This window comes from Corella eumyota, chromosome 6, assembly GCF_963082875.1.
Source record: "Corella eumyota chromosome 6, kaCorEumy4.1, whole genome shotgun sequence".
In the NCBI taxonomy this organism is placed as follows: Eukaryota; Metazoa; Chordata; class Ascidiacea; order Phlebobranchia; family Corellidae; genus Corella; species Corella eumyota.
This window is the reverse complement of record NC_137495.1, coordinates 7,174,960-7,202,343: the sequence shown is the minus strand read 5'-3', so window position 1 is coordinate 7,202,343 and position 27,384 is coordinate 7,174,960. Positions and strand designations below refer to the sequence as shown.

The following is a 27,384-nucleotide window of genomic DNA, read 5'->3' as shown; positions in this document are numbered from 1 at the left end:
TTCGTAGAAAAATTGCTAGGTACTAAATTCCTGTAGCTCTTTAACATTTTAAAACATTTGTAAGAAATTGGACTTAATTAATTTTACATAGACATAATGAAGAGAAAATTTAAGGTATATATATATATATATATATAATATTATATTTTAAACTATTGTGGATATCATATTTAAGTTTTGAAACTTTTAACTGCTTATTATTACTAAAGCAAAACAAAAATAAAATTAATCCAGGTTTTATACACGCATCAAAAAACTAAGAAGCGCAAAACTTGGCAAGATGGGATTTTAATTCTGGCTCTCAATGACGATACAAGAGGTTCACTTGCTGATGATTCAAAACAACAACTAACAACTCTATACCTAGAAAAAATTGTTGTAAGTAGGGATGGGCTGAAATCCAAATTACTCGGATTCGATGAGCCCGAGTATTTTGTCGCGATACTCGCCCGAGTCAGAGTACTCGGTTATGACGTCATTTAAACGTATATAACTGTTCACGAGAATCTTTCCCGCATAATTTTAAAACTGCAAAATTTGCCAAAAAACACATATTTATGAATTATAAAAGGTTTAACGTTGGCAAAACTACTTACCGCTGATAGCAATATCATTTTAAGTCCAAACGAAAATGTTTAAGTCTCAAATTTATTATGCGTAAAATTTAGTAAAAAAAGTGTAGTAAAAAGTGTATTAGTTGCGCAATTGTTGCTTAAATAACGTAATATAATTGAGAGTAGATTACAAATTATTAGAAAAAGGCAAACCTCGTGTTTTTTTATGTTTAGTAAATCGTATACGATCTTAAATGACAAATTATTACTCGGCGTCCGAGTACTAAAAAATGCTCGACGAGCACGAGTATTAAAATATGCTTAATACTCGGGCCGAGTACTCGGACTCGGATTCGATTGGCCCATCCCTAGTTGTAAGTTATGTATTGTTAACGCTTTTTTTGGTGCAGTAGTACAAGTGTAACGTAGTGTGTTGCATATAGGTTACTTAGCATTTTACATATGTAGATTGCTTTACAATTTGATTGTAAACGTGAAGATAATATTTTCTACAATAAATCGGTATTAAAAAACTTTTTTGTTTTACAGTAAACCTAAATAGGCAATATTACATTCTTTTAGGTTAAACCGGGCTTAGATTTTGAAAGTGGAAAATACTTGATTCAAGTTGAAGAAGAAATCTCTCTCATTTCACCCAAATCTACATCCACAACATTTGTTGAATCTATGTCCGGTAGCAGTATGTCACAAGTAACAGTTCCACAATTCAATGATCAGAAAAAGTCAAGTGTTCAGGTACTAATTTAAACTTTTTAAATTTTAAAACATTTAAACCACCCAGCCTTGTATTTACTATTTAGTGTGTTATCATCATTTCCATAAACTATTTAATAGCTTGACTTACACTCAGGAATTTCATTGTTATAATATAGTCATAACTAATATTTGTTCACACTAATTCACCTGCCATTTGAGTTATTTTGTAGGCTTATAAATTAACATGTACATATATAATATGTAACAGCTACTATGCTCCATTTAATATAAATATAGACTTAAAACAATATTTCTTTAAAATATTTTTCTTTAAGATTGACAATACTTTAGTTTTACTGAAACGTAAGCGATCTTTCACGGTCCCTAGAAGGCTGTCACCTGCTGTTAAAACTGTATTATCTTCCTCATCTGAAAAGAACCAGGTTAATTACGGTTATTGTCTTTACATTTACTTGGGTTTAAAATCTTTAATTTTAAAAAATATTATTATTGTTATATAAAATTATTGAAAATCATATATAAATTAAATTTCATAGATTAATTTAAAAATTTTACTTTTAAAATTTGGATAATGTATATCCTGATATTACTAACTTCAAACTGATATTACTAACTTCAAAAAATTGCTTGTTTATTTTATCTGAAATCTTTTTTGTTTTATTTAAAATCAAAGTTTGTTTATTTAAAATCAAAGGTAACTTATTTTTAATTTTGTCTATTGTATATGCAATACCAATAATAAAAATTGGAGTTCGAATTTTTTGTTTATTACAATAAAATTCCTAATTGTTTATTTAAATTAAAAAAAAAACAAGAAAAGGTTTATTTTGTAGTTATTGGGTACATAATCACAATACAATTAAACCAATTCGCAAATTTAATCTAATAATGAAACTTTTATTTATAAATTTATTTTTGACGTTCTTAATGAAGTAAAAATTTCAAATAAAAATGTTTTGAAATATTTACCAACAAAATAATAACTTTGTTTTGGTTAGGAAATTAATGGTTCAACCCAGAACAGTGGAATATGGAGTGGTATGAATACATCAACAAATGAAGAAAGTTCAGTTTTACAAAAAAACAACAACCAAGTTAGGGGAGCAGAAGATTTATTAAAAATGTTAGTGAGCTCAAAAGAACTAAAAAAGGTTAATTTATAAATCGGAAAAACATTTTTATAACATTGCAAAGATATAAATTTTTTTTGCAAAAATACAAAAATAATTTTTTAGTAGTTTGTTATTTTTTCTGAAGTTATTTAAAAGTGTTTGTATAGAAAGATAGGCTAATAATTTTCGGCAGCATAATGTAGTGGTTAGAAAACTTTTTACACCACATGAGGTCGAGGGTTCAATCCCCACTGCTCTCATGCTGTAGCGCTTTTGAGTAAGGCGCTATAAACGATAAGAATTTTAAATAACTCACTGTTTATTGTGTAATAAGAACCAATAGTATCAAACACCTATATATAATTTTTTTTTATGTTTTTAGAAACCTGAAGCATTTACTACAATCACTACCGTCTCAAATTTTCAAACTGCAAATTTGAATTTAAAAGAAAATTTATCACCAACAAATTCACCCGCCAGGTATATCACATATATATATTTTTTTTATTATCTTGCTTGTTAGTTATACTTCTTGGATTAAAATTAGTTAAGATACAGTCAGATTAGTAACAGCTAATAGGGTGAATATAAACACTTGAATTTAATGTGAGCTCTAATTTAATTTATACACATAGGATTTTTGTAGACATCATTAGTAAAGCAATATAGTGCTATGATAAAGCTCAGAATGGAAAGCAAATTGAATTTAAAATAAAATAAAAATAAAAGTCAATTTGTTGTTCAATTTGTTTTCCATTCTGTAGGTTGAAAAGAAAAAGAAAACACAAGTCACACGCAAATACCAAAAGCAAAATTTTGAGTGTCGATGCATTGAGTAAGCAATCCTCGAAAACGTTTTGTACTGGCATCAATCATGAAAGTAACAAAACAATAAATGAGATATGTGCGACAGTGCTATCAGAAATTGTGATAAAAGTGGACAAACAAGTTTATCGAAAAAACAATATTGCTGAGCTTACCCAAAATCATCTGCTTAGTAAAACTTCTTGTGAGAATAATATAGAATGTCAGTCTAGGGTATTGGACGTTAAATTGGGCAGCAAAAAAGACAGGATTGATGGTCAAATCAAAACACTTAATGACCACGACAAAAAAATTATAAGTAAATGCGAATCAAGCCCCTTTTTGATTACAACTGACAACCTTAATTTAGTTTCGGAACAAAACATTGATTTATGTAAACCTAATGTTGTCTTGACTAAAACTCAGAATAAATTGGATACTTTGATAAATAAAAGGTGTTTTAACAATAACATTGATTGTCGAGATGTATCAAGACAAGAAGTTCCTGATGACCTATCTCTTCATTGTTTTACTGGCGAATTTAATAGTGATTGCAGTCTAAGTCAATCAAATTTTGGCAATCCTAATATCAAGAAACAAAACTCTAAAAAAGAAAACGAGCAAAATTTAGAAGATGAAGAAGAACAAAATTTGAAAGATGGAGAGAAACAAAATTTAAAAGATGAAGAGGAACAAAATTTAAAAGATGAAGAGGAACAAAATTTAAAAGATGGAGAGAAAAAAAATTTAAAAGATGGAGTAGAACAAAATTTAAAAGATGATAAGGAGCAAAATTTAAAAGATGAAGAGGAACAAAATTTAAAGGATGAAGAGGAACAAAATTTTAAAGATAAAGAGGAACAAAATTTAAAAGATGAAGAGAAACAAAATTTAAAGGATAAAGAGGAACAAAATTTAAAAGATGGAGAGGAACAAAATTTTAAAGATGAAGAGGAACAAAATTTAAAAGACGAAGAGGAACAAAATTTAAAAGATGTAGAGGAACAAAATTTGAAAGATGAAAAAGAACAAAATTTGAAAGATAAAAAGGAGCAAAATTTAAAGGATGAAGAGGAACAAAATTTAAAAGATGAAGTGGAACAAAATTTAAAAGATGAAGAGGAACAAAATTTGAAAGATGAAGAGGAACAAAATTTAAAAGATGAAGAGGAGCAAAATTTAAAAGATGAAGAGGAACAAAATTTAAAAGATGAAGAGAAAAAAAATTTAAAAGATGGAGTAGAACAAAATTTAAAAGATGCCAAGGAGCAAAATTTAAAAGATGAAGAGGAACAAAATTTAAAGGATGAAAAGGAACAAAATTTTAAAGATAAAGAGGAACAAAATTTAAAAGATGAAAAGGAACAAAATTTTAAAGATAAAGAGGAACAAAATTTAATAGATGAAGAGGAACAAAATTTAAAAGACGAAGAGGAACAAAATTTAAAAGATGTAGAGGAACAAAATTTGAAAGATGAAAAAGAACAAAATTTGAAAGATAAAAAGGAGCAAAATTTAAAGGATGAAGAGGAACAAAATTTAAAAGATGAAGTGGAACAAAATTTAAAAGATGAAGAGGAACAAAATTTGAAAGATGAAGAGGAACAAAATTTAAAAGATGAAGAGGAGCAAAATTTAAAAGATGAAGAGGAACAAAATTTAAAAGATGAAGAGAAAAAAAATTTAAAAGATGGAGTAGAACAAAATTTAAAAGATGCCAAGGAGCAAAATTTAAAAGATGAAGAGGAACAAAATTTAAAGGATGAAAAGGAACAAAATTTTAAAGATGAAGAGGAACAAAATTTAAAAGATGAAGAGGGGCAAAATTTAAAAGATGGAGAAAAACAAAATTTAAAAGATGAAGAGAAACAAAATTTAAGAGATGAAGAGGAACAAAATTCGGAAGATGAAGAGAAACACAGTTTAAAAGATGATGAAGAACAAAATTTAAAGGATGGAGAGGAACAAAATTTAAAAGATGAAGAGGAACAAAATTTAAAAGATGTAGAGGAACAAAATTTAAAAGATGAAAAGAACAAAAATTTAAAAAATGAAAAAAATAAAAATTTTAAAAATGAGCCTGTAGATAACAAGTTGTTTATGAGTTGCAATCTAGAGTTACCAATCCCTACATTTGATTTTGGTTTCGATTTCTGTGACACAACATTTAATTATTCAACCGATGCTAAAACAAATTTGAAAGAAAACATATCGTCTCATTTAAATGACCAATCAAAATCCATTACTTCTCCGTTGACAAAAATTTGCAATGATTCACTAAAGCTATCTGAGCTTTTTGAAACAGTAAACTGTAATATTACAAATACGTCCGATTGCCAAATAAACTCTGAAGACAACTTAATGATGATTTCTCCTTCTGGAAATAAACCTTTTTTTAATCCTGTCAATAATTCTAAAGTTAGCGTTGTTTCACTTATTGATACTAACAAGGACATTAATAATAGAAACAAACATGAACTGTCGAATTGTAATAGAGAAGAGGTTCAAACACTTCAAACTGAGAAAGAAGATTTCCAAAGTAATTTTTTAACCCATAAGGATTTCCAAAATCTGGAAAAGGAATTTTTCGAAATAATTAACTCATTTGAACTACCTGACAGCTGTACAATGTACAACAAAGACTTGACTTTTTCACCTATAGAGTTGTCAACAGAAAAAAATAATGTCAATAAATCACATAATTTGTCCAATACGACCAATGGGTACATAGTTCCACAATTAAATGAGGAAGATGATGTTATTTCAGCTGGCAGCAGCCAAAACTCACATGTTGGGCAAAGAGTTCCTGTGAAGCTTGACCAGTATTTTGTAGCAACTACGAAGTGCAATCAAGACACAACTTCACAGCAACTTAAAGTTGGTGATACAGAAAGTTTATCTGTCAATTCTTTAAACAATGTAGAAAGTTCAAAAACAAGTGGTCGAAAATATTATAACAGTAGCGCTGCTATATCTACTTTAGACAAGGTTAAAGAAAAGTTGAGTGACAAGGATTCGGTCCTTCAAATAAAAGGCTTGGTGGGTGAGGTTGCTTCGCATGACAACTTGATAATCAATAAACCTAAACAACTTTTTGGCAAATTTCCAAATTTATTTCAAAAAAATGGGATTTTTGGCAAGTTACCTACAAATTCGACTGTTTTACGTTCAAAATTATCTAATTGCAAAAATAAAAAATTAATGGACACTTCTTGCGACTTTTTTGATGCATCGCTTCTACCCACAATAGATACTGTTAATCATTCTGACAATATATTTTCAGGCCGAGATTTAAATAGTCCAAACACATGTCTTGTAGAACAATCGCAACCTGACACCCCTTCTTTTCCTTCATTTTCTTCTAAGCATGAAATTAATAATTATAATAAATGTTATTCTCCTAAATGTGACCCCAATGTGAAACCAATCTTGAGACATCCAAATTTTAATTTAAAAAACGAAACACCAAAATTTCAATTTGATGTAGACAATTTCGATGACATTAATTCAAAGGATTTTGATGTTTTCAAACCCAGTTCCTCACTTTTGAATGATGATTACTCGGACAATAAAGAATCAACTTCAAATTGGGGAAAGTTTGTTACCCCTGATAGATATGAGACGAAATCAAGAAAAGTAAGAGAAAGTTGGGTAAAGGAAATTGTAAAACAGGAGAAAATCGCGAAGTTGTATTGTGACTATAATGCACACAATAAGTCTAACCAGTTTGATATTTCACAAGAAACATATAATATAGAGAAGAATAATAGTAATAATTCCCATGTGATTGATGAATGTGTTTCTCCTTATTATGGTTGTGACTTTATGAACTTTTATGCAGATGAAGATTTTGTTTAGTTCAACAGTTTATAAACTTTGTTGTATAAACTATGTTATTATGTTAAAAAATTTCAAGTATATTGTTTAGCTTTTTATTCTGTTTATTTTATTTTTTTTCTAGTTACATGTTGTTTGTTGTTAAAGTTTTATTGTTTTTTAAGATATTTCTATTTTTGACTTGTTTTTTTTTATTAATAAAAAATAAAACAAACTGTTCGATGTACTGATTATGAGTAAATGCTTTTGAAGTATATATAAAAACTATAAAGTCTTTAAGTAAGAAATACGTATAAGTGTAAACAAAAGTTTAAACATAACAAAAAGGTTTTAGCAAATTTTAGATAAGTCAAAATCACAGCATTTAAACAGAAATATTTGTTAAGTTAAAGATACCATATCTACATTAAACAAATAAAACAAGTAATTTATTTCTTTTAAACTTGTGTAGTGACCTGTCAAGAATTGAAAACAACCAAATAAGGAAAGAGTTGGAAAAAATAAAGGTATAAATATTTTTTTGGTATATATCTAGATATGGAAAGGTCAAAAGCGCGACCAAAACATAGAGTAACATCAGTTACTCTGACCCAGTCTTGAGGTGCCTTTTTGCAGTTTGGGATATTAAAAAGATTATAATTGCCCGGTGATTATGCTGCTGATTAAGTGCTGGCTCAGCAGGAGTTTATATTGTTTATAGCACTTTACTCAAGGGCGCTACAGCATGAGAGCAATGGGGATTGAACCCACGACCTTATGGTGGTGCAGCAAGTGTTCTGACCACTACACCACATTTCCGGCTCTATATAATACATATATTTAAAGTTATTTGTTTTACAAACAATTAAAACTTATTTTAAAGAGTCGATTCGTGAAAGAGATTTTTTTTCCAACAAATGAGCAAGCTGCTTTACTGTCAGTGAATAATTTACAACAGCCATTTACAATTGTTCCTGTCTGTTTTGCATCTGTAGAGGAATACATTAAAACATGGTCTGCAGTTATATATGGCAAGTATTAAATATTTTATTTTTTTACAAAGTTTTTAATTTTCACTAAATTTGTAAACAACTATTCTGGTAATAATTCGAAAATTAAATTTTTCGTAATACAAATTTTTTTTTCTATTTTATACTAATATATTTACTCTTTGTATTAAAAATTTAGAAAAAATTAACAAGAGAATTTGGGAAAAGAGTAAGTGTTTTTATTCTCTAATCAATGTTGCTGACCTTAGCAAATTATTTTTGCAACCTTTTGAAAATTCTGTCGAAATTGATGAAACATTTTCTTTTCCAGAGGTTAACAAACCTGATGCTCCAACAGATGAAGAGGTAATGTTTATATTATAAGGTTGCTATTAACTTTATAAACTATTTTTTTAAATTTTGGGTTTTGTAATGTTACAGTTTAACATAGGTAACAATGTTGACCGGCAGTGTGGTGTAGTGGTAAGAACACTTGCTATACCACACATGAGGTTGTTGGTTCAATCCCCATCCCCACTGCTCTCATGCTGTAGCGCCCTTGAGTAAGGTGCTAAAAATGGTATATACCCCAGCTGGACCAGCACTTAATCAGCAGCATAGTTATCGGGCAATTATAATCTATACAAAATCCCAAACTACCACAGGCAACTTGAGACTGGGTCGGAGAAACTGATTTTACTTTATGTTTAAGTCGCACATTTGACTTTACCACATCAAGGATAAAGATATACAAAAAAATGTAAAATGATACTTTGACCAGCAGCATGTTGTAGTGGTTAGAACACTTAGCTTTACAACATAAGGCCCTTGGTTCGTTTCCTTAAGTAAGAGGCTTTAAATAGGAACTAAGGATTTTGCAATAAACACACATTTTTTAGGGCATAAGGTTTCCTTTTTCACAACAAAGGATAATATATATATCAGGGTACAAATGTGGTCGATTTTTCAGGTCAATAGTTAGGCCTAAGTCATGATATTCGCGTTTTTGTAACACTTAACGCCTTGCGTTGCATTTTTAAATTATAACGTATTGTTAAACAACTGTTAATTAATAGTAAAAAGCTTCACGTAACATGCAAATTTTTTGCACAAACAACGTGTTTGTTATTTTTTTTTATTTGTTTTATTTTGGTTTTTTGCACATTGATAAAAGTAAATAATAAATACGATAAAAGTAAATAATAAAATATATACAATTAATATTACAACAATGCAACGGGAAAAAATGACAAAATCAATTTAATGATTTAAAACATGCCAAAAGTATTATTGTTTACATAAAGATTTTAAGTATGTTGTGGCATGGTCACCAAACCCAACAATTATATGCCCTATAGTAATATACGTATCTGCAGGTTATGCTCATGTCGTTAAATTAGTTCGGAACTGGATTAAATAAGCTTTTTAAAAAAAATTGTAAATTTACGCGGTTGTTTTATTTTTGCCTGGATCATTTTTGGTGGATTCGCTATTTCTAATAAACATGTAAAAAACGATTCGCTTTTAGCAAATAGCAACTCGTTATTTCAATCCCTGTATATTGGTATAGATATATAGACCTGGTAATAACTTTTATGTTAATTTGTTAGTTGGCTTCTATGGAGCCTCCTTACTGCTCTCACGAGAGACCTTCGAAAGTTTGTCGAGTCACGAAAGAAGGGACAAACCACGGGAAAGTGTTTTTCACTTGTGCGTTGGGCAAAAGAAAATGCAAAGTAAGTTTAGAATATCAGTTAAATATGTTAATTTATTATCCATTAAAAAGGCTATAACTGTAATCCTGAATCTTGATTATTAATTTGCCGTATATTTGTTTGTCATTTATTTTTCCTAATTAAAAACTAAAAGTTGTTTTTTGAGTTTGGTTATAAAATGTTAAAATAGTTTTGTTAATTGTAACATAATTATGGATAAACAATTGAATGCCAATATGAACATGAGGTATTTTAATACAATCACATAATGAAAGTAAAAACTATTGCATAATAGAATATGTAGAAGCAAAAATTATATTTTAAATAATAAACGATAAATAGAAAAAATAGATTAATTTAAAACAACGTTAAATCTTTAGAATCACTCATACTTTACAATCTTAAAAAATTAAACTATAATTGTAAAGTTTAAGAAAGAATTGACAAGGACCGTAAAGTACAAGTGTTCAAATCTTCATATTTTTATTTTAGCTGTGCTGTTACAAAAATATGTATCAACATTTTTTTATGTTATGGAAATTAAAACATGAAAATAAAAAATTTTATTTTTAGTTTTTCAAGTGGGCTGACATCTCAGCATCTAAAGAAATGATCAAAGTTTTGCTGCCCAACAAACAAATTAAAATCAACAACGAAAGAAGTTTAATAACTTATCTAAATCGAGGGAATATCAATTTGTTTATGAACTGTCAAACTTTCAGGTAAAATTTTTGTCGATATAAAAAAAGTTTTTTTTATTTTTTTTTGTAGAAAAATTTGAACGGTTTGTTGGTATTTGAATGATGATTGCAGTTTTCTGTTATTAAGAATTTTTTTTAAAGTTATACAAGTAATTTCCTTGTTTTTATAAGTAATTTATAAAATAATATTTAGAACAAAACTTTTTATTTTTGGAAAAAAAAAGTTTTTTTATTTTTTTTTTTACTAAAATAGTTGAATAGTTACAAACCTTTTTTATAAGATTGCGGAAAAATATTAAATTTAACTTCTGTGGAAATATATTTTTGTTGGTTCTGTTTCCAATGTAACTAAAACAATTTTTAGTTAGTTATTTATCATACATATAAATTTACAAATGACATTTCAAAAAAAATTTTTTTTTTTCATTTTTTTTTTTCATTTTTTTAAATAGGTAATTATTAAAAATTTTGTATATAGTTTTTACCTTTTTTGTTAACATTGAAAACTAACATGATCTCCGTTACCGCTTGAAAACACAACCATAACATTGTCATTATGGGATTTTGGTTGGGTTGTTCTTTTTAGTTTCTTTGGCTTAACCGGCGTTCTTTTCCTATTGTTGGGTGTTATCACTTTAGTGCTGGTATTAGGTCTTAATACTTCCCATGCTTTTTCGAGAAGCTGTTTGTGTGAGTCTACCTCTTTTACAATTTCTTCCGGAGTGTTTTTCTTGCACGAAATGGATCCATATTTTCCATTTTCCGATGTCACCTCGAACTGTGTGCCATTGTCTGACCAGGATATCACCTGACTGTCTTTGTCGTATCCCGAAAGTTCTTTTATGATACTTGGGTACAAGGGACTTTGAGTTCTCAAGGGCTGCAGCCCTGTTGTAGGTCTGGTGACCGCACTCTGTACTTTTTGAGATGTTTGAGTCTCCATGCACTTTTGCCTTTTAACCTGAAAAATTTGTGGAGACTCTGGGTGCTGGGTGAACTGACTACACTGGCTGCCGAGGGGGCTTACTTTAGCAGAATGCGTAAGAAAACGCGGAGTCGATTTTTTTCTGAGTTTGAGCATTCCCGGCACAATTTTTTTGTAGGTTTTTTCGCCGGAAATTCCATTGTCCTGTGAGCTGTTGAGCACCATTTCCGTTAAATTTAACACGGCAAGCTCTCTGGATTTTTGTTTTGCTTTTCTCATAGCTTCGAGTTCGTCGATTTTCTTCTTTAAAGGTGAGCGATCAATGATGTTGTACGTTTCTTTCTTTGCAATTGTTGTCATTCTTTTGTGTGCATTTAAATTTATTCTCGATTCGAATCTGGGCTGTACAGATGGAGTTTCAATTTTCCTTTTTTCCAAAACTGGTGAAGTTATTCTGGTTTCAGCATCCCCTAAGTTGCTGATTATTTTTGGGTCGTATTTATGGTGCAGCTGCTTTTTCTTAGTGGACACTGCCAAGTTGTCCTCAATTGGTTTGTCTTGAAACTTTTTCGCAGACATTGGTTTTGGATTTACAATGGGAATGGGTGGCAAAGGTTTTTTTCTAGAAAACCCATCACCTTTGTTTCGAGAGACTCCTCTATCTAAAGTTTTTTGAAAAAATTCGATGATTGAATTTCGTCTTGGTTTCGAGCTTTTGCGTTTTTCAGTTTCTTTTGAAATTGGTCGACTGGTTAGAGAATGAGATGTTAACGGTAAGATGCAAGGAACTCCGATTCTGTTCTCTCTGTTTTTCCGCTCGTGGTGAACTTTTTGCCCGACATTTGCCTCTTTCTTTAAAACTCTTACTTTATACTCTTCCTCGAAACTAAGAAACAGTCTCTTCTTGCTGGTGTCATTTGCTGATATTTGGTCCATTTCAGACGTTGGTGGTTTTTGTTGTTTGTTGTTAGATGCAACAGTTGGCTTACCTCTTGTTTTGCTACGCGAAGGCATCGAGTTGCAGTGAAGTTGCTCGACTGAGTTTTGGAAATCTGATTTTTTAGTTTGGTTCTCACCGCTTCGTATCATCATCTTGGCTTTGTCTACAAGTTTTGGCGCTTTTTCATGCTCAACTTTACTTTTTGTTCTTGTGAAAGTGTCCCCAGTTTTTGGGGGCGACTTGTTGCTTACGGGTTCATTAATTTTGAACTCTGTAGAAGAACTTTTTTCTGCATCGAACTTTTTTGTTTCAACTTGAGATAAACTTGAACAATGAGGTTTTGAATTTGAAGTTGTTGAAATCGTTTTTGGCAATTCTACATTCGCTTCGCTTGACATTTTTACATTAACTTTTCCCTCTAACGCTGATTTTTTGAAATCTTTTTCTTTCATAACCCTGTCAGTTATTGGCGCATTGTTACCTTTTATTACTGGATCTTGAGATTTTTCAAAGTGGCCAGCAGCTGTGCCAATTGAATGTAAAGCAAATTCATTTTCTTTTGTTAATTGATGTTCTGACACAGGCTCAGTATGATTTTCTAACGTCATAGCATTATTTAAAGTACCCTCTGAATTTGTGATTATGTCTTTTAAGTATCTTGAGTCAAATTTTTTCAAGGGTTTTTGAGGATATTCTGTGTTATTGTTCCCTTTGTAGTTTTTATCTTCTTTGTTGTCATAAGTTATTGTTTCGTCTTTTGTTTTGTTTGTTATCTCAAGTGCAACGTTGATCTCGATTTGGCTTTTTCTTTGAGTATTGTTGTTTAAAAAAGTGTTTTCAATACAATTGTTTACATTTTCGTGCTCGAATTGAGTATTTACTTGTGCTGAAAGAGAATCTTTTTTTATTAGAGTGGAGTTTTTGGTATCTTGATATGATAAATTTACGTTTTGCAATTTGATGACATTTTTTGTTGGACGAGAACTGGTCTCAGTTGTCAAATTGTCTTGATTTGAATTGCTTGTATTAAAAGTATTTTCTCTAATAAACATATTTTGTTGGGACAGTTCTTGTTTGTTTAAATTGAAATTGTTATTAAATTTGTTTGTTGACGGTCCTAAACTAAATTGAGAACTGTCATCATCAGATAATGATATTTTTTTTGAATTATGAAAAGAAGTACGACTGAAGCTATCACCATTTTCATACAGTAAATTATTATTTATACTTGAATTTGTTTTTTTATCATAAAAACCTGTTTCCATTAGAACCTTTTCTTTCATTATCATTGCCTGAAAGTCATCGGTTGTATTAGATTCACATGACCATGTTGAGTATTCACTTTCGGCATAACTATTTTCACTTTTTGTCGAGCTCATATTGCTGGGCCAACTTTGTATAAAAACATTTGACATTTTACCAGAACTTATTTTTGTACTTCTGCTTTTATTTTGACGCATAGAGTTAAACAAAGCTGTCATTTTGAGATTCAAAGAAGAGTTTTGTCTTTTTGAAAATGCAAGATTGGGGGATTTAAATTTAAATTGTGCACTCTTGTTATATTGTACTTCTTCTTCTTCTTCTTCTTTCCACACTTCTTTGATTGTTAATATATCGCTTTGGTTGTCAGTTAAGCTTTCTCCACCATCGTTACTTTTAATTGACCAGTTAATATCACTGTCATGGTCAATTTGGTGATTTTTAATGGTTCTTATCCTGTGTTTGTGAATGTTCAGTTTAGGCGGAATGCTTACCTCCATCATTTTGTCCTTAAATGGATTTTGCCTTAGTTTAATCGAAGGCAACTTTTGTAACTTGATTTTTTCTTTTGTTAAATTTTTTTCGGTTTTGATTTGATTTTGTCGCTTGATTTCTTTGTGGTGCAAAAATTTAATAAGGTAGCTGTTTGGCTCCATGTTTTCAATTTAAAATTTACATTTTTTTTGAATACATTAAAACAATAAGCTTCTATTGTTAATCAAATCTAAATAGGCATCAAATTGGTAATTTTTCTTTAACAACTTGCAAGTTTTTTTGTTATTTTTTATGCTAGTATAAATAGAATTAATCTTTACTATTTTGCTTGAAGAATTTACTTTTGCCTATATAAGCTATTGGTTACAGCTTACCAACTAGGTTTTAAATAATTTTCACACATGTAAATAATACAATATTATTTAATTTTTATAATGCCCTCTTGAAACGTCTAATGTTACATACAAGAAATAGTAATTAGCATATACATTCATAGCTTGATTTGAAACAGCATCTTGGTCTGAAATAATGATAATAGCGAAAACTGTTAGAGTGTCTACAATTCTTAAAAACAGGCACTCAATCTAAATTAGCAGAATTAAGTGCCTATTGATTCACACTTGAGAAGGTTTAGTCCTTCGTAATACTCTTTTATTGCATTTAACTTTTACTTAAAAGTAACTTTTTTGTAAATTTTAGCATTTTTGTTTTTTGATACTTTTTTCTTTAAAAATTTTTTTTTTATAAATTTATCATTTTTTGTCTGCAGAAGGTCAACCACTTTAGAGGCTTCATCTAAGGTAACTCTTAAAATTTTCATTATCTGTACATTTTAAATTATTTACAATAAATATTTGATTTTAGCAGAACAAGCCTACACTGAGTCATGGTAAACGTCTGTTATATTTGAAGTTGTCCAGAACAAGCAACGTCCTTTGTAATATAAAGGGTAAGTATAATAATCAAAAATATTAAAATCATATTTTTAAACACTTGGTTTACTTGTACTTCTTGGTTTACTTTGTACGGTTCTTAAACAAACTTGACCAGCAGCGTGGTGTAGTGGTAAGAACACTTACTACACCACCATGAGGTCGTGGGTTCAATCCCCACTGATCTCATGCTGTAGCGTCCTCGAGTAAGGCGCTATAAACGTTATGAACTCCTGCTGAGCCTGCACTTAATCAGCAGCATAATTACTGGGCAGTTATAACCTATTATATTCCAAACTGCCATAGGCAACTCGAGACTGGCTCGGAGTAACTGATGTTGCTCTATGTTTAAGTCACGCCTTCGACTTTCCCACGTCGAGGATAAAGATATATACAAAAAAGAATCTCACACTTCACAGTCTCTGCTAATTCTTTGTCATACCTTAAGGTCCTTGCTAATTCCTTCTTGTATTTTATGGTCTTCCTAATTCTTTTATTGTACCTTATGATTCTTCTTTTTTATATTTGATTTCTGCTGATTTTTATGATTCTCGGTGATATTCTTTCATATTTTATGATTCCTGCTATTTTTTTTGTATTTTACTGCTCTTGTTAATCTTTTTTTACAGTCCTTGCTGATTTTTTTTCACATTTCATGTTTTTTTGCTGATTTTCTCTTAAACTTAATCTTTTCTTAACTTAAATCTTGTTATTTTTTTTACTTTTTGGCTTAAATATTTAAATTCGATGTTTTATATAAGGATTGACTTTGCAGCACAAACATAAAAAAAATTTTGGTACTCTAGCCCAATCCTTATTTCCATTTACCAAATATGGATATGTTTGTCCTGGTGATTGATTTAAAAAATTAACCTAAACAAAAAAAATTGTTATTGATTTTTTTATATTTCAGATGAAGTTTGGGCTCTATCTTCAGCAATAGATTTTATTAAGGTTTATTTTGTGAGAGTTTTGTCAAATTCTGTTTCTTCACAAAATGAAGTTGTAATTCAACCTTTGAATAATGTTCACGATAGCACTTTCAGTGATGGAGGCATGTGATTTTTTTTTTAACTTTGTTAACCTTTATTTACAATTTATTGTTTAATTTGAACCACACTTTTATTAATAATTTAAGTTAACTTCATGTTTTCGGATATATCATATTTTATTATTTTTTTGTAATTTTAGATATATTCCATGTTATCAGTCTTATCAATTGTGGTCTGGAATTTGCTTGTTTGCTGAACCTCTACAAAAAACTAAAAACTCTTCCAATTTTGCCAAAGATTTTCTCACCAACTCCAAATATTATATCAAGTATGAAAAATTCATTATTTTTTGTGTGCAATAAATTGGGCTGAATTTTAGAATCTGTTTAAATATTAGACTTTATTTTTATTTTTATAACCTAGTCTATAGCCTGTCCTACGTAATATGGTCCCAACTCTTAACTAATATTTGCCTGCAATAAATTTACAGTGCACCACAAATGGCAGTTTTTTTTATTTGTGGGCATAGAAATTAGACGTTGTATAAGTATCTATAAATATTATTTATCCTCGTTGTGGAAGGTCAAATTTGCGACCTAAACATAGAGTAACATTAGTTATTCCGACCCAGTCTCGAGTTGCCCTTAGCATTTTGGGATATTATAGATTATAATTGCCAGTAATATGCTGCTGATTAGTGCTAGCTTAGTAGGAGTTGGTACCGTTTATAGCGCCTTACTCAAGGGCGCTACAGCATGAAAGCAGTGGGGATTGAACCCACAACCTCATGGTGGTGTAGCAAGTGTTCTTACCACTACACCACGCTGCCAGTTAAACATATATATATTATTTAATTAGCTTCATTATATATGTATATATATATATCTTTAGCATCAACTTACCTCCATTTATTTATTTTTATTAGGTAAAATGAAAACTGATTCAATAAACAAAAATATAAAGCCAATGTCTATGAAACCCTTATTTAGTCAATCCTATAATAAAATGGTACATATAAAAACTTTTTTTTTAAAGACTACACATTTCTACAAAAGCTTGTATATAAATTTTACTATATTAGAATGAAATAGAATTAAAACATTGCTTTTAATATTTTAGCGTTTTTTTTAATAACTTTATAAAGTTTACTTTGATTTTGTAGTTGGAAATAGCTAATACTCTTAAGATAAAATACAAACTAAATGACGATCAATTTAATATACTGGAAGGAGTACTGGACTTATTATGCAACAATAAAAACACAGTTTCGCCAGTTTTACTAATTAATGGTAAGTATGATTTATGTAATTTACCTAAAGTTCTATTTTAGTGATATCTTTATACTCAAAAATTAATAAAGTTGGTGTCACTTAACACAAAAATGATTTTAACTTTAAATAATTTCACCTACTTTTAAAGTTATACAACTTAAAAAAAAAATTAAAATTAAAATTAATTAAAAAAAAGAAATAGGGAAGCCCTGTTTGTGATGACGTGGAAAGTACAAGCTTGTATACATTCACTTTGCCACTTGGTACTTTCTACGTCACGCAAAAAATATGGTAACCTGGTTTTTTATGTTAATCATTGTATGTACCACAGACATTTTTTAAAGGTTCTAAAGCCATTTTGTGATTCATTGTCAACCATAACAACCTGCTATATACATCACTTACAAAATTCTGTAACATGACACTTTAACAGTAATTTACAAACCGTTGACTTAGAACAACAACTCTCTTGTTTTAAGAGTTAATTTTGAACAAAGAAAATTTTACTTTTATATATTAAAATTTTTTATATTTTTTAGGTGTTCCTGGTGCTGGCAAAACTTACATTTTATCTGTTATCATAATTTTAATCTCACTTCTACTTGCCCCTCCTTCTTCATCATCTGATCTTCCCAAGAAAAGCAAGCCCAGTTGGAAGTTATTAATCGCTTCTCAAAAAAATAGTGCTGTAGGTTTGGGTTTTTTAATTGTTTAAATTTTTTTATATTATTTAGCATATTATTAAGAATTGTTAAAAAAAAATTTGCCATAACTTTGTCTTATTTATAAAATTAATTCAAAGGTTGATGGTCTGCTTGCTTGCTTATTAAAGTTAGGATTCGATAACTTTGCCAGAATTGGTAACCTTGAAAAAATAGAAGAATCTATTCTTCCATATAGCTTTCATAACAAGGGGGGCATAGTGGAGCATAATAATAAATTAAAGGTATATAATATTAAACTATGTTTATGCCTTTTTTTTTAATTTATATTTTTATAATTTTTTAGACATTGTTAAAGAAGTACAACTCATCAGATACAGCATATCAGTAAGTTAAAATATTTTTTTTTGTATATAATTTTGTTTATCCTTGATGTGGGAAGGTCGAATGCATGACCTAAACATAGAGTAACATCAGTTACTCCGACCCAGTCTTGAGTTGCCTGTGGCAATTCGGGATATTATATAGAACATAGTTGCCTGATACATATGCTGCTGATTAAGTGCTGGCTTAGCAGAAAGTTATACATTTATAGGGATTTACTCAAAGATGCTACAGCATGAGAGCAGCGGGAATTGAACCCACGACCTTATGTGACTTTCATAAAGACTAACATAAATTGTCACTAGCTAATGTATACAAATTAATACAAATATAATTATATGATTTAGATCAATACAAAAAAGTTTAAGCACCTCTAATAGACATCGTCTTCATAACGCCACTGTCATAGCAACGACTTGTGAAGACAGTCTATGTTCTGTAATATCACATTTCAAATTTCCTGTGAGCCAAATTTTTTTAAATCTTTGTTTACTAAAAGACACAACACTATTCTTTTTTAAAGTTTTTAATTTTTTTAAATATTTGGCAGTTAATGATGTGGCAATATAAGGCCAATGCTATCACAAACAACCTTAGGCATCTCAAGTCTAAGCTAGGGCTGCAAAAATTTCTTGGTGGTTGGGCTATCAAGTCTGCTTTTTTAAGATTAAAATCATACCATGTAACAATTTGCTTCATACAACCAAGACTTTTAAATAATACTTTTTTTATAAATATTTGTTGGTTGTTTTTTACTTAGGTTGTAATAATGGACAATTCTGTGGGAATTTCTGAGCCACTGAGTCTATTGCCACTTGGTCAATTTTCAAGTTTAAAGCTTATTTTAGCTGGTGATTCTCGTTCCACTGAAAACAAGCCTAACCATTCTTTATATACTAGGTTTGTTTTTTTTTAAACTGTTTTTAACATGATTTGTATTGTAAGATTTAGGAAAATACTTTGAAAGCAGTGGTTAGAACACTTGGCTACACTAAATACCGGCAGCGTGGTGTAGTGGTAAGAACACTTGCTACACCACACATGAGGTCGTGGGTTCAATTTTCACTGATCTTGTGCTGTAGCGCCCTTTAGTAAGGCGCTTTAAATAGTATGAACTACTGCCAGCACTTAATCAGTAGCATAATTATCGGGCAATTATAATCTATAATATCCCAAACTGCCACAGGTAACTCGAGACTGGGTCAGAGTAACTAATGTTACTCTATGTTTAAGTTGCGCATTCGACTTTCCCACATCGAGGATAAAGATATATACAAAAAAAAATGAGGTCCCAGTCTTTACTGCCCTCATACTGTAGTTCCCTAAAATAACCAATCAGAAATCGAGCATCTATGATCTACAATATCCCAATAGCAACTCAAGACTTGGTCAGGGTAACTGATGCAACTCTATGTTTAGTTAGTAAAATTGACTTTTCCGCTTCGAAGATAACTAAACATAAAAAACCTTTTTCATATGTACTATTCCGATCTAAGGAATAAATAAGGCAGCATAATGGTAAGAACACTTGCTACACCACCATAAGGTTGTGGGTTTAATCCCTACTGCTCTAATGCTGTAGCGCCCTTGAGTAAGGCGCTATAAACGATATGAACTCCTGCTGAGCCAGCACTTAATCAACGGCATAATTACTGGGCAATTATATTCTATAATATCCCAAACTGCTGAAGGCAACTCGAGACTGGGTCGGAGTAACTGATGTTGTTCTATGTTTAAGTCGCACATTCGACCTTTCCACATCGAGGATAAAGATATATACAAAAAAATAAATTAAGACTTTGGCGTAAACAACAAGATGGCGGATTCGTTACAGAACCCTGTTATGCATCTTTTTAATCAAAATAAAATTTTATGAAAAACTGGATTTTAAATTGTTCAGGCTGTTAAACATGGGATTGGAATCATATACTTTAAACACACAGCTAATGTATATACCTATAATCACATCTCTTCTAAATGACCTGTTTTACAACAATGCAATCAAAAATCAAAATGTCGAAGACCATAAAAGTTTGTTGGAAGGATTACCCGAATTATGTTTTTACGACGTCATAGGTTTGTTGTTATTTATATTAATGTAAAACAATGTGCTTTTTTTACAACATGATGCCCTTGCTTTGATTTTCACTGCTCCTATGCTGTAGCCCCTTTAAGTAAAGCGCCATAAAACGCTATGCACTCTTGCTAAGCCAATACCTAATCAGCTGCTTAATTATCGGGGCGATTTGAGTTTATAAAATCCCAAACTGCCAAAGGCAACTCAAAAGTTGGTCGGGGTAACTGATGTTACTTTATGTTTAGGTCATGAGTCACCCTTTCCACATAAAGGATAAAGATATATAAAAAAAAATATCAAGTGTAAAATCCTAATTTCATTGTTTTTATTTACTTTTTAGGTAATGAAGAGTTAAGCTCTACTGGAGGGTACTGCAATTCAATGGAAGCCAAGTTTATAGCTGATCTGGTGACTTTATTTTTAGGCCATGGCGTACCGGGCACCAGTATTATGATAGCAACAACATACGAAGCTCAATGTAGAGAAATTAAATCGGCACTTCAAAATATCGAGTAAGTTTTTTAGGTAATTAACAACTCATTTCACAATATGCTATTTTAGTTAAAAAGGTAAACTTGTTAACTCGTTGTGGGAAGGTAGACTTTACGATCTAAACATTAACATTCAGTTACAACGACCTAGTCTTGAGTTGCCTTGGTCAATTTGGGATATTATAGATTATAATTGCCCGATAATTGAGCTGCCGATTAAGTGTTGGCTCAGCAGAAGATCATACCATTAATCGCGCTAACTAAAGGGTGCTATATCATGAGAGCAGCGGGGATCAAGCCCAGGACCTCATGTAGTAAAGCCAAGTGTTCTGACCACTGCACCACGATGCAGATAACTATAAGTTAATATGTAATTGAGTCGATAATAAAATTTTAATGATAATCTTGTTTTTTTTAGGTTTTATGATTTAAGTGATGTGAATTGCATAAGGGTGAAGAATTGGGAGGATTGCCTATTTACGGATACATCTATTCTTTTACTATCTCTAGTTCGTACCAGTTGCATTGAGCATTTTAACTCTACCAGGTAGTTAAATGTGAATATGTAATAAGGGTAACATAGGATCAATGGCCTAAAAAAATCCTCAATTGGTTAGAAAGCTTGGCAGCATGGTGTAGTGGTTAGAACACTTGGCTTCACTATATAAGATTCTGGGTTCAATTCCCACTGCTTTCGTGCTGTAGCGCCCTTAAGTATGGCGCTTTTAACTGTAAGAACTCCTGCTGAGCCAACACTTAAATCCACTATGCATAAGGTTTTTATTAACATTTATAACTAAATTTTTTATTTAATTTTTTTTAGAGAAATCATTGGAATACTCAGCAGGGCCCGAAATCACGTGATCGTCGCAGCCAATCAGAGAAACCTTTGCAGTGACGCAAACTGGTCGCGTGTCGTTGATTGGTGCAACAGAAGCGGGAAAAAATACCTTCAGACCTCGTTTCAATTCAAGTAAGTAAATACGTCGGGTGTTTCAATTATTTCACCAACAGCGTGGTGTAGTGGAAAGAACACTTGCTACACCACCATGAGGTCGTGGGTTCAATACCTACTGCTCTTATGCAGTAGCGCCCTTGAGTAAGGCGTCATAAACGGTATGAACTCCCGCTGAGCCAGCACAACTATAATCTCTATAATATCCTAAACTGCCAATGGTAACTCGAGACTGGATCGGAGTAACTGATGTTACTCTATGTTTAGGTCGCACATTCGACCTTTCCACATCGAGGATAAAGATATATACAAAAAAAATTTCACTGACGCTGTATGAGCTAAATTAAGGGTAAAATGAATGCTAGCGCTATCGTCCGAATTTGTTTAACCTGCTTAAATGTTTGATTGATAGAGTTCAATACGCATAAAACACGCGATACGTAGAAAAAAAACATGCTTAATTTCTCCGACCAAACTATAAGAAAACGGGTAACTTTAAAAGATGAAAACTTAAAATTAATGTAAATGACGTAGTATAGGTCACTTTGCTCTAAAATACACACTAGAATACGGTTTTATTCGGTCGTTTAAAATAGATATTTAAAAGAACGGGATAAACATAGAAACAATACAAAAACCTAAAAACAATTAACTATTGACTTGTTGTAGTACTAGTTCAATGGCACAGTTAGTATACTAATAAGTAATAAGCGAGTTTAGGTTTAGAATATAGATAGCTAAATGGATTGCTTCGGATCTTCAAGATTCAAATATTCGTTTGTTTTTTCAAGGAAATACTTACAGCGCATGATGAGCGCGTCACGTGACTCGGACCTGACGTCAGAGGTTCCGCTCCGGCTGCAGCATCGCCCGACCCTGCCCGAAAATGACGTCAGCGACGACGAAACGCTGCAAAGTTACGATAGCGATGCCTCGCAAAGCGAAGATGACGTCACTCTACCAACGTTGGTTTCTCGATTCAAAAAACGAAGAGTCGTGCTCGATTCCGACTCTAGCGAAAATAGTGACGTCACTAACCCTTACGTTGATGAAGTCACTAACAACTGTTCTGGTGACGTCACTGAAAAATATATTCCGGTAACGTCACTGACAGAAGTAATAAACAGTGACGTTGTGGATCAATCGAACAGTAAAATTGATGACGTAAATGGTATAAGCAATAACGTCGATGACGTCATAAATCGAGTCACCGATGACATAACAAAAGAGCAATTTGATGACGTCACTAATTTAGTCGCTGATGACGTAACAAAAGAGAAAAACGGGAACTTCGTGAAGGAGAAAGTTATAGATACACAAATAGAAAATAATGACAGTATTAATAACACAACTGATTTAAAAAATAAAAATAATATTTCTAAAAATAAAAACTCAGTGTTTGTTCTTGAAGATGTCAGTTTGACACAGATAATGAACTTCTAATTAACTTATTCGTTACTTTGTTTGTTTACGTTGCTTTTTTATTGAATAAATCTATTTTAATATACGGTTTCGGGTATTGTGTTTAGAATTCCTGAGATGATGTAGCCCGAATTGTTAATTAAAAATTATTATTGTTAAAAAACGCATGCATGTAAAGAGTCTTAGAAATGAATACGTTAAAAATTGATTTTAATTATATTTCAAAAAAATGGATTTTAATTACATTAAAAATACTTAAAAAGTAACAACTGTCTTTTTGATATGGCTAAATTTTGCTTTTCATGCTAAGTTTGTTTTCTGCAAAATTTTTTTTTAAAAAGGTACAACAAACGGCTCGGAAAGGGCAAAATAAAGTTATTTTTTATATCGGCCAGCATATGAACTTACGACGATGACGCCGTGCGTGCATGACTCGCGAGCGTAGGGACTTTCCCTATTTACAATATTTGCCTTTAAATCCCGATATCTCGAAAACTACTTGACCAATTTTTAAAATAAAGATATCCTCGTGCAAGTTGGAAAAATTCCAACATTATTAAAAAAGAAACTCTGCGACCACGCCATCTTTTCAAGCATTTGAATAACTTTATTTTTGGTTTGGTGAGTTAATAAAGGTAAACTATGTAAAAACAATTATAATGATACTATAAATTTGGTTGAAATATCGTAAAGCGTAAAATACTAACGCTACCTAAAAGCAATGATTGTAAAAAACGGCAAAATAAAGCGTGCTAAGCAAAAAGCATTTAACTAAAGAAATAGATACACAGTGTAGAAAAATTTTCGGATCACTTGAACTTAACGGTTCTTGAAAAATCTTAGGACCGTAAAGCACGAGAGAAAATTAGAGAGGACCGTTAAATACGAAAAAGTATTAGCTAGGACCGTAAAATACAAGAGTTTTTTCTGAGAACCGTAAAGTACAAAGGATCCAAAATTTCTTATAAATAAACATAACTCGAGTTTAGGAAGTTTTACAATAATAATGTGTTCGTAAATTTAAAAATAAAACTTTGTTTTTAATGACATTTTAAAAGAATAAATACATATATATGTATGCAAAAGTAAAGTCTTAAACTTTGTTTGTTTCAATTACAGTCTTGGTTGTCTGTTTTCTCTAGTTTAACTCTGTAATAAGTGTTAAAAATATTTTTTTAATTACAGTCTTATTTTTAAATTAATTGAAAAACCATTTTTTAAATATTTTATGCTTACGTTAATGGGGGTTCGTCCATTTTGGTGCTTTTATCAATATCATTGCATGTACCATCATTTTGTAAAGAAATATTTAAACTTGAATCGGAGTTTTCTGGTAATGTTGTAATGATTTATTGTTTTTTTTATATAAAATTTTAGAAAAAAATTTAGGGACCATGAAAAAAATCAAAAAAAAGTTGAAAATTTTAAATCGAATTTTAATAGTACTATGTTACCTCAATTAGTCTGAACAATGTTTTCCTAAAAAATTAGCAAAAAATATTAACAATTGGTAAAGGTATGACAAATTTAAATATTTAACTGCTGTTGTGCTATGTGACTTTTGAAGGATGTATACTATATAGATATAAATTGATTTTGGCTACCTTTTTTCAAAGTGTTCGCGCGTTTCTGTAATTGGTTGAGCCGCTGTAGCTTTCGAAACTTGGCCCTTCGATTTTTGAACCAAACCTGCAAAAAGTTCAAAAAAATCTTTGTTGATTTTTCCCACGTCGGCTTAACGCCTATCAAAGACTCTTTAAAAGGATTATCCGGTATGAGCACGACAAAATAATGGTGTTTTGTCGTGTAGAATTGTGTTCCCAACTTTACTGTGCGCTAATTTGAATTTACTTCATGTTATAGCTTATACATTGTTACTTGCTGTAGTACATTTTTGCTAATTTTTGCAAGGGACAAGTAATATCAATTTGATAACAACATTTTGTTACAAATTAGTAATAACAACATTAACACACAAAAAATAAACTCTTATGCTTTATCGTCAAATCTTAAGATGTTATCTGGTTAAATAAGGGTCTATCAACAGTTTTGATATACATATATCTATACAAGCTATACCTGAATTCTGGCTTCTGCCAGATTCGTAAGAATCGCTAAATTTTCGCGCGTGGTTACGTCGGGGTACTGGCTCTCTGCAAACGTTTTTTCCAAAGCATCTAACTGCACTGTTGTAAAGGCAGTTCGACTTCGCCGATGTTTGCGAGGCAGTACACCACTGTTGAATAGAATTTCTGCTAAAAAGATGTGTAAAAATAGATCTGATAATATATGTCAAAACAACCAAATTTTTAGAGCTTTGTATTTTACAAAATGTGCGCAATATAGTATTGCGATTATAACTTTGAGTTTTATCTTATTTGGTTAGGACAAGTGCTGTTCTAACTAGTTTAAAATTATTTTGAAAAATAACCAAGTTAACAAATAGTTACAAGAACTTACCTGCCAGAATTTCGGCGGCGTTGTGGTGTGACTGAAAAAGTAAGGGGTAGTAATTTCGAAACGGAAAATACGGAGTTCCCATGTTTGGCACCTTCCAAAGATTTTCGTTAAAATTCATCATAAATTAAAGATATTATCTATCTAAGTCAAAAATCTAAAATATGTAGTGTTAGACTATTTGAACATTAAAAATGTAAATAATGATGCAACTATAAGTTAAACTAGCTTGCGATTTAATGAGTCAATATCGTAAAACTTCTACCCTAAACCTTGAATTAATCTGAGTCTAGTGCTGCCAGTGCTCTTTTTCGTTAAAGCTGTTTCGATTTACAATCGTCGCTCCGATTTAAGTCGAAACGAGCGTTAGTTATCCTGAAAAGGGGTGTCCTGTGTGATTTTACATAAGTACGTTTACGCTGTGGATTAGCGCCGAATTATAACACTTCAAGTCAGGGGCGGCCTACTAAAAAGATTGTTTTCGTAACTTCGCCGAAGCACAAAAAGGATTACTTGTTATATATTCCAATTACTTGATTTTAATTATTTTTACTAGTAATTCACAATTTTTTCTACTACTTTCACTTTGTAAGGCAATTTGCTTGAAAAATTGAGTGTAAATTATTCTTACTTATTTTATAGTCGTTTAAATAAGTGTTTGTTAAATTTACTTTACCTAAATAAAGCACTGCTTAAATAAACTAGTACACTTTATGACACACAATTAATGCGAATTAAAAGTGTCTAATTTTCATTTATAAAACTAGTCGTGACACAAGATGGCGCTGCAGAGCGTTAATTGTTCCTTAGGGACATTGTTATGGTAAAAAAAATTTTTAAATATTGATCGTTAATTTGGAATTTATCGTTTTCATTTAGGATTTAAATAATTTAATTGATAATCTATTACGCCTTTAGTTAAATTGTATTACAATGCTGTTATTAATACATTTAGTATTAATGACGTTTAATTTTTGTCATAGCTTTATTAATGCTTAAGGTATCTTAAACTTAAACGGGTTAAATGTATATAGCATATCCTAATTTGGAATTTTGAAAGATTATAATGATTTAAATTTGTAAGCCTATCCATATTACACACAATAAATTTAAAGTTAATTTATAAATCGATTTAAAGCATTGCTTTTAAAAGAAATATTATAGTTAAAATTTGCTATCACCTAATACAAACTTTTTTAAGGCAGGTTACAATAGGTAAGTAGGTACAAATAAATTAAAAAAAATTAATTAAAAAATCGCCTTTAGAGTGTTTATTAAGCGATAAATTAGCTTTGACGATTTATTGAATCTCGATCATCTGAAATATCGATTTTCGTGATCAAATTGTTTTTTAATTGACTTTAAACAGATTGCAAATGATAAGTGGCAAATTAAAGGGTTAATTGGACACACTAGCGTTTTGATCAATAGCAATTTAAATCAAAAATTTTTCCTATTGCTCCGAAACCTAAAAATTTTTTTATATTGTTGTGACCGAAATTTTTTATCGTTATTTTTATATTTAATTATATTTTGTGGGGAAAAATATTTACCCATTCGTGGCTATGTAATTGTTTAAGTTATAGACAAGTTGGAAAATTCCGTGGTTGAGTTAAATAAATATTATGAAAATAAAGCTTGTCACATAAAGGGTAGGGACTAGCCCAAGCGAGAACTTTCGGCAATAATAAT

General features: G+C 30.7%; 3 protein-coding genes across 3 annotated transcripts; 1 reads left to right on the top strand and 2 right to left on the bottom strand.

Annotated features, from left to right (window-relative positions):
- The first annotated feature begins 5 nt into the window (after window positions 1–5).
- On the top strand, window positions 6–23,395 carry LOC145755756 (5'-3' DNA helicase ZGRF1-like). The gene is made up of 28 exons (XM_082572004.1): window positions 6–114; window positions 235–378; window positions 1,137–1,310; window positions 1,607–1,714; window positions 2,291–2,443; window positions 2,787–2,884; window positions 7,497–7,551; window positions 7,908–8,055; window positions 8,213–8,242; window positions 8,345–8,379; window positions 9,624–9,749; window positions 10,302–10,450; window positions 14,819–14,849; window positions 14,914–14,998; window positions 15,895–16,035; window positions 16,173–16,301; window positions 16,899–16,981; window positions 17,136–17,262; window positions 17,784–17,932; window positions 18,047–18,190; window positions 18,253–18,293; window positions 18,638–18,752; window positions 19,051–19,190; window positions 20,191–20,366; window positions 20,708–20,879; window positions 21,277–21,405; window positions 21,682–21,831; window positions 22,605–23,395. The coding sequence occupies exons 1-28, from the start codon at window positions 97–99 to the stop codon at window positions 23,254–23,256; spliced, it is 3,702 nt and encodes a 1,233-aa protein (XP_082428130.1). The 5' UTR covers window positions 6–96; the 3' UTR covers window positions 23,257–23,395.
- LOC145755214 (uncharacterized) lies at window positions 10,187–14,210 on the bottom strand. The gene is made up of 4 exons (XM_082571442.1): window positions 13,550–14,210; window positions 10,915–13,180; window positions 10,699–10,777; window positions 10,187–10,545 (listed from the first exon to the last, which is right to left on the bottom strand). The coding sequence occupies exons 1-2, from the start codon at window positions 14,208–14,210 to the stop codon at window positions 10,923–10,925; spliced, it is 2,919 nt and encodes a 972-aa protein (XP_082427568.1). The 3' UTR covers window positions 10,187–10,545; window positions 10,699–10,777; window positions 10,915–10,922.
- An 824-nt stretch (window positions 23,396–24,219) lies between the features above and the next one.
- Window positions 24,220–25,813, bottom strand: LOC145755755 (diencephalon/mesencephalon homeobox protein 1-A-like). Its single transcript, XM_082572003.1, has 5 exons — window positions 25,696–25,813; window positions 25,315–25,490; window positions 24,840–24,924; window positions 24,472–24,565; window positions 24,220–24,384 (listed from the first exon to the last, which is right to left on the bottom strand). The coding sequence occupies exons 1-5, from the start codon at window positions 25,811–25,813 to the stop codon at window positions 24,345–24,347; spliced, it is 513 nt and encodes a 170-aa protein (XP_082428129.1). The 3' UTR covers window positions 24,220–24,344.
- Between the last annotated feature and the right edge of the window lie 1,571 nt (window positions 25,814–27,384).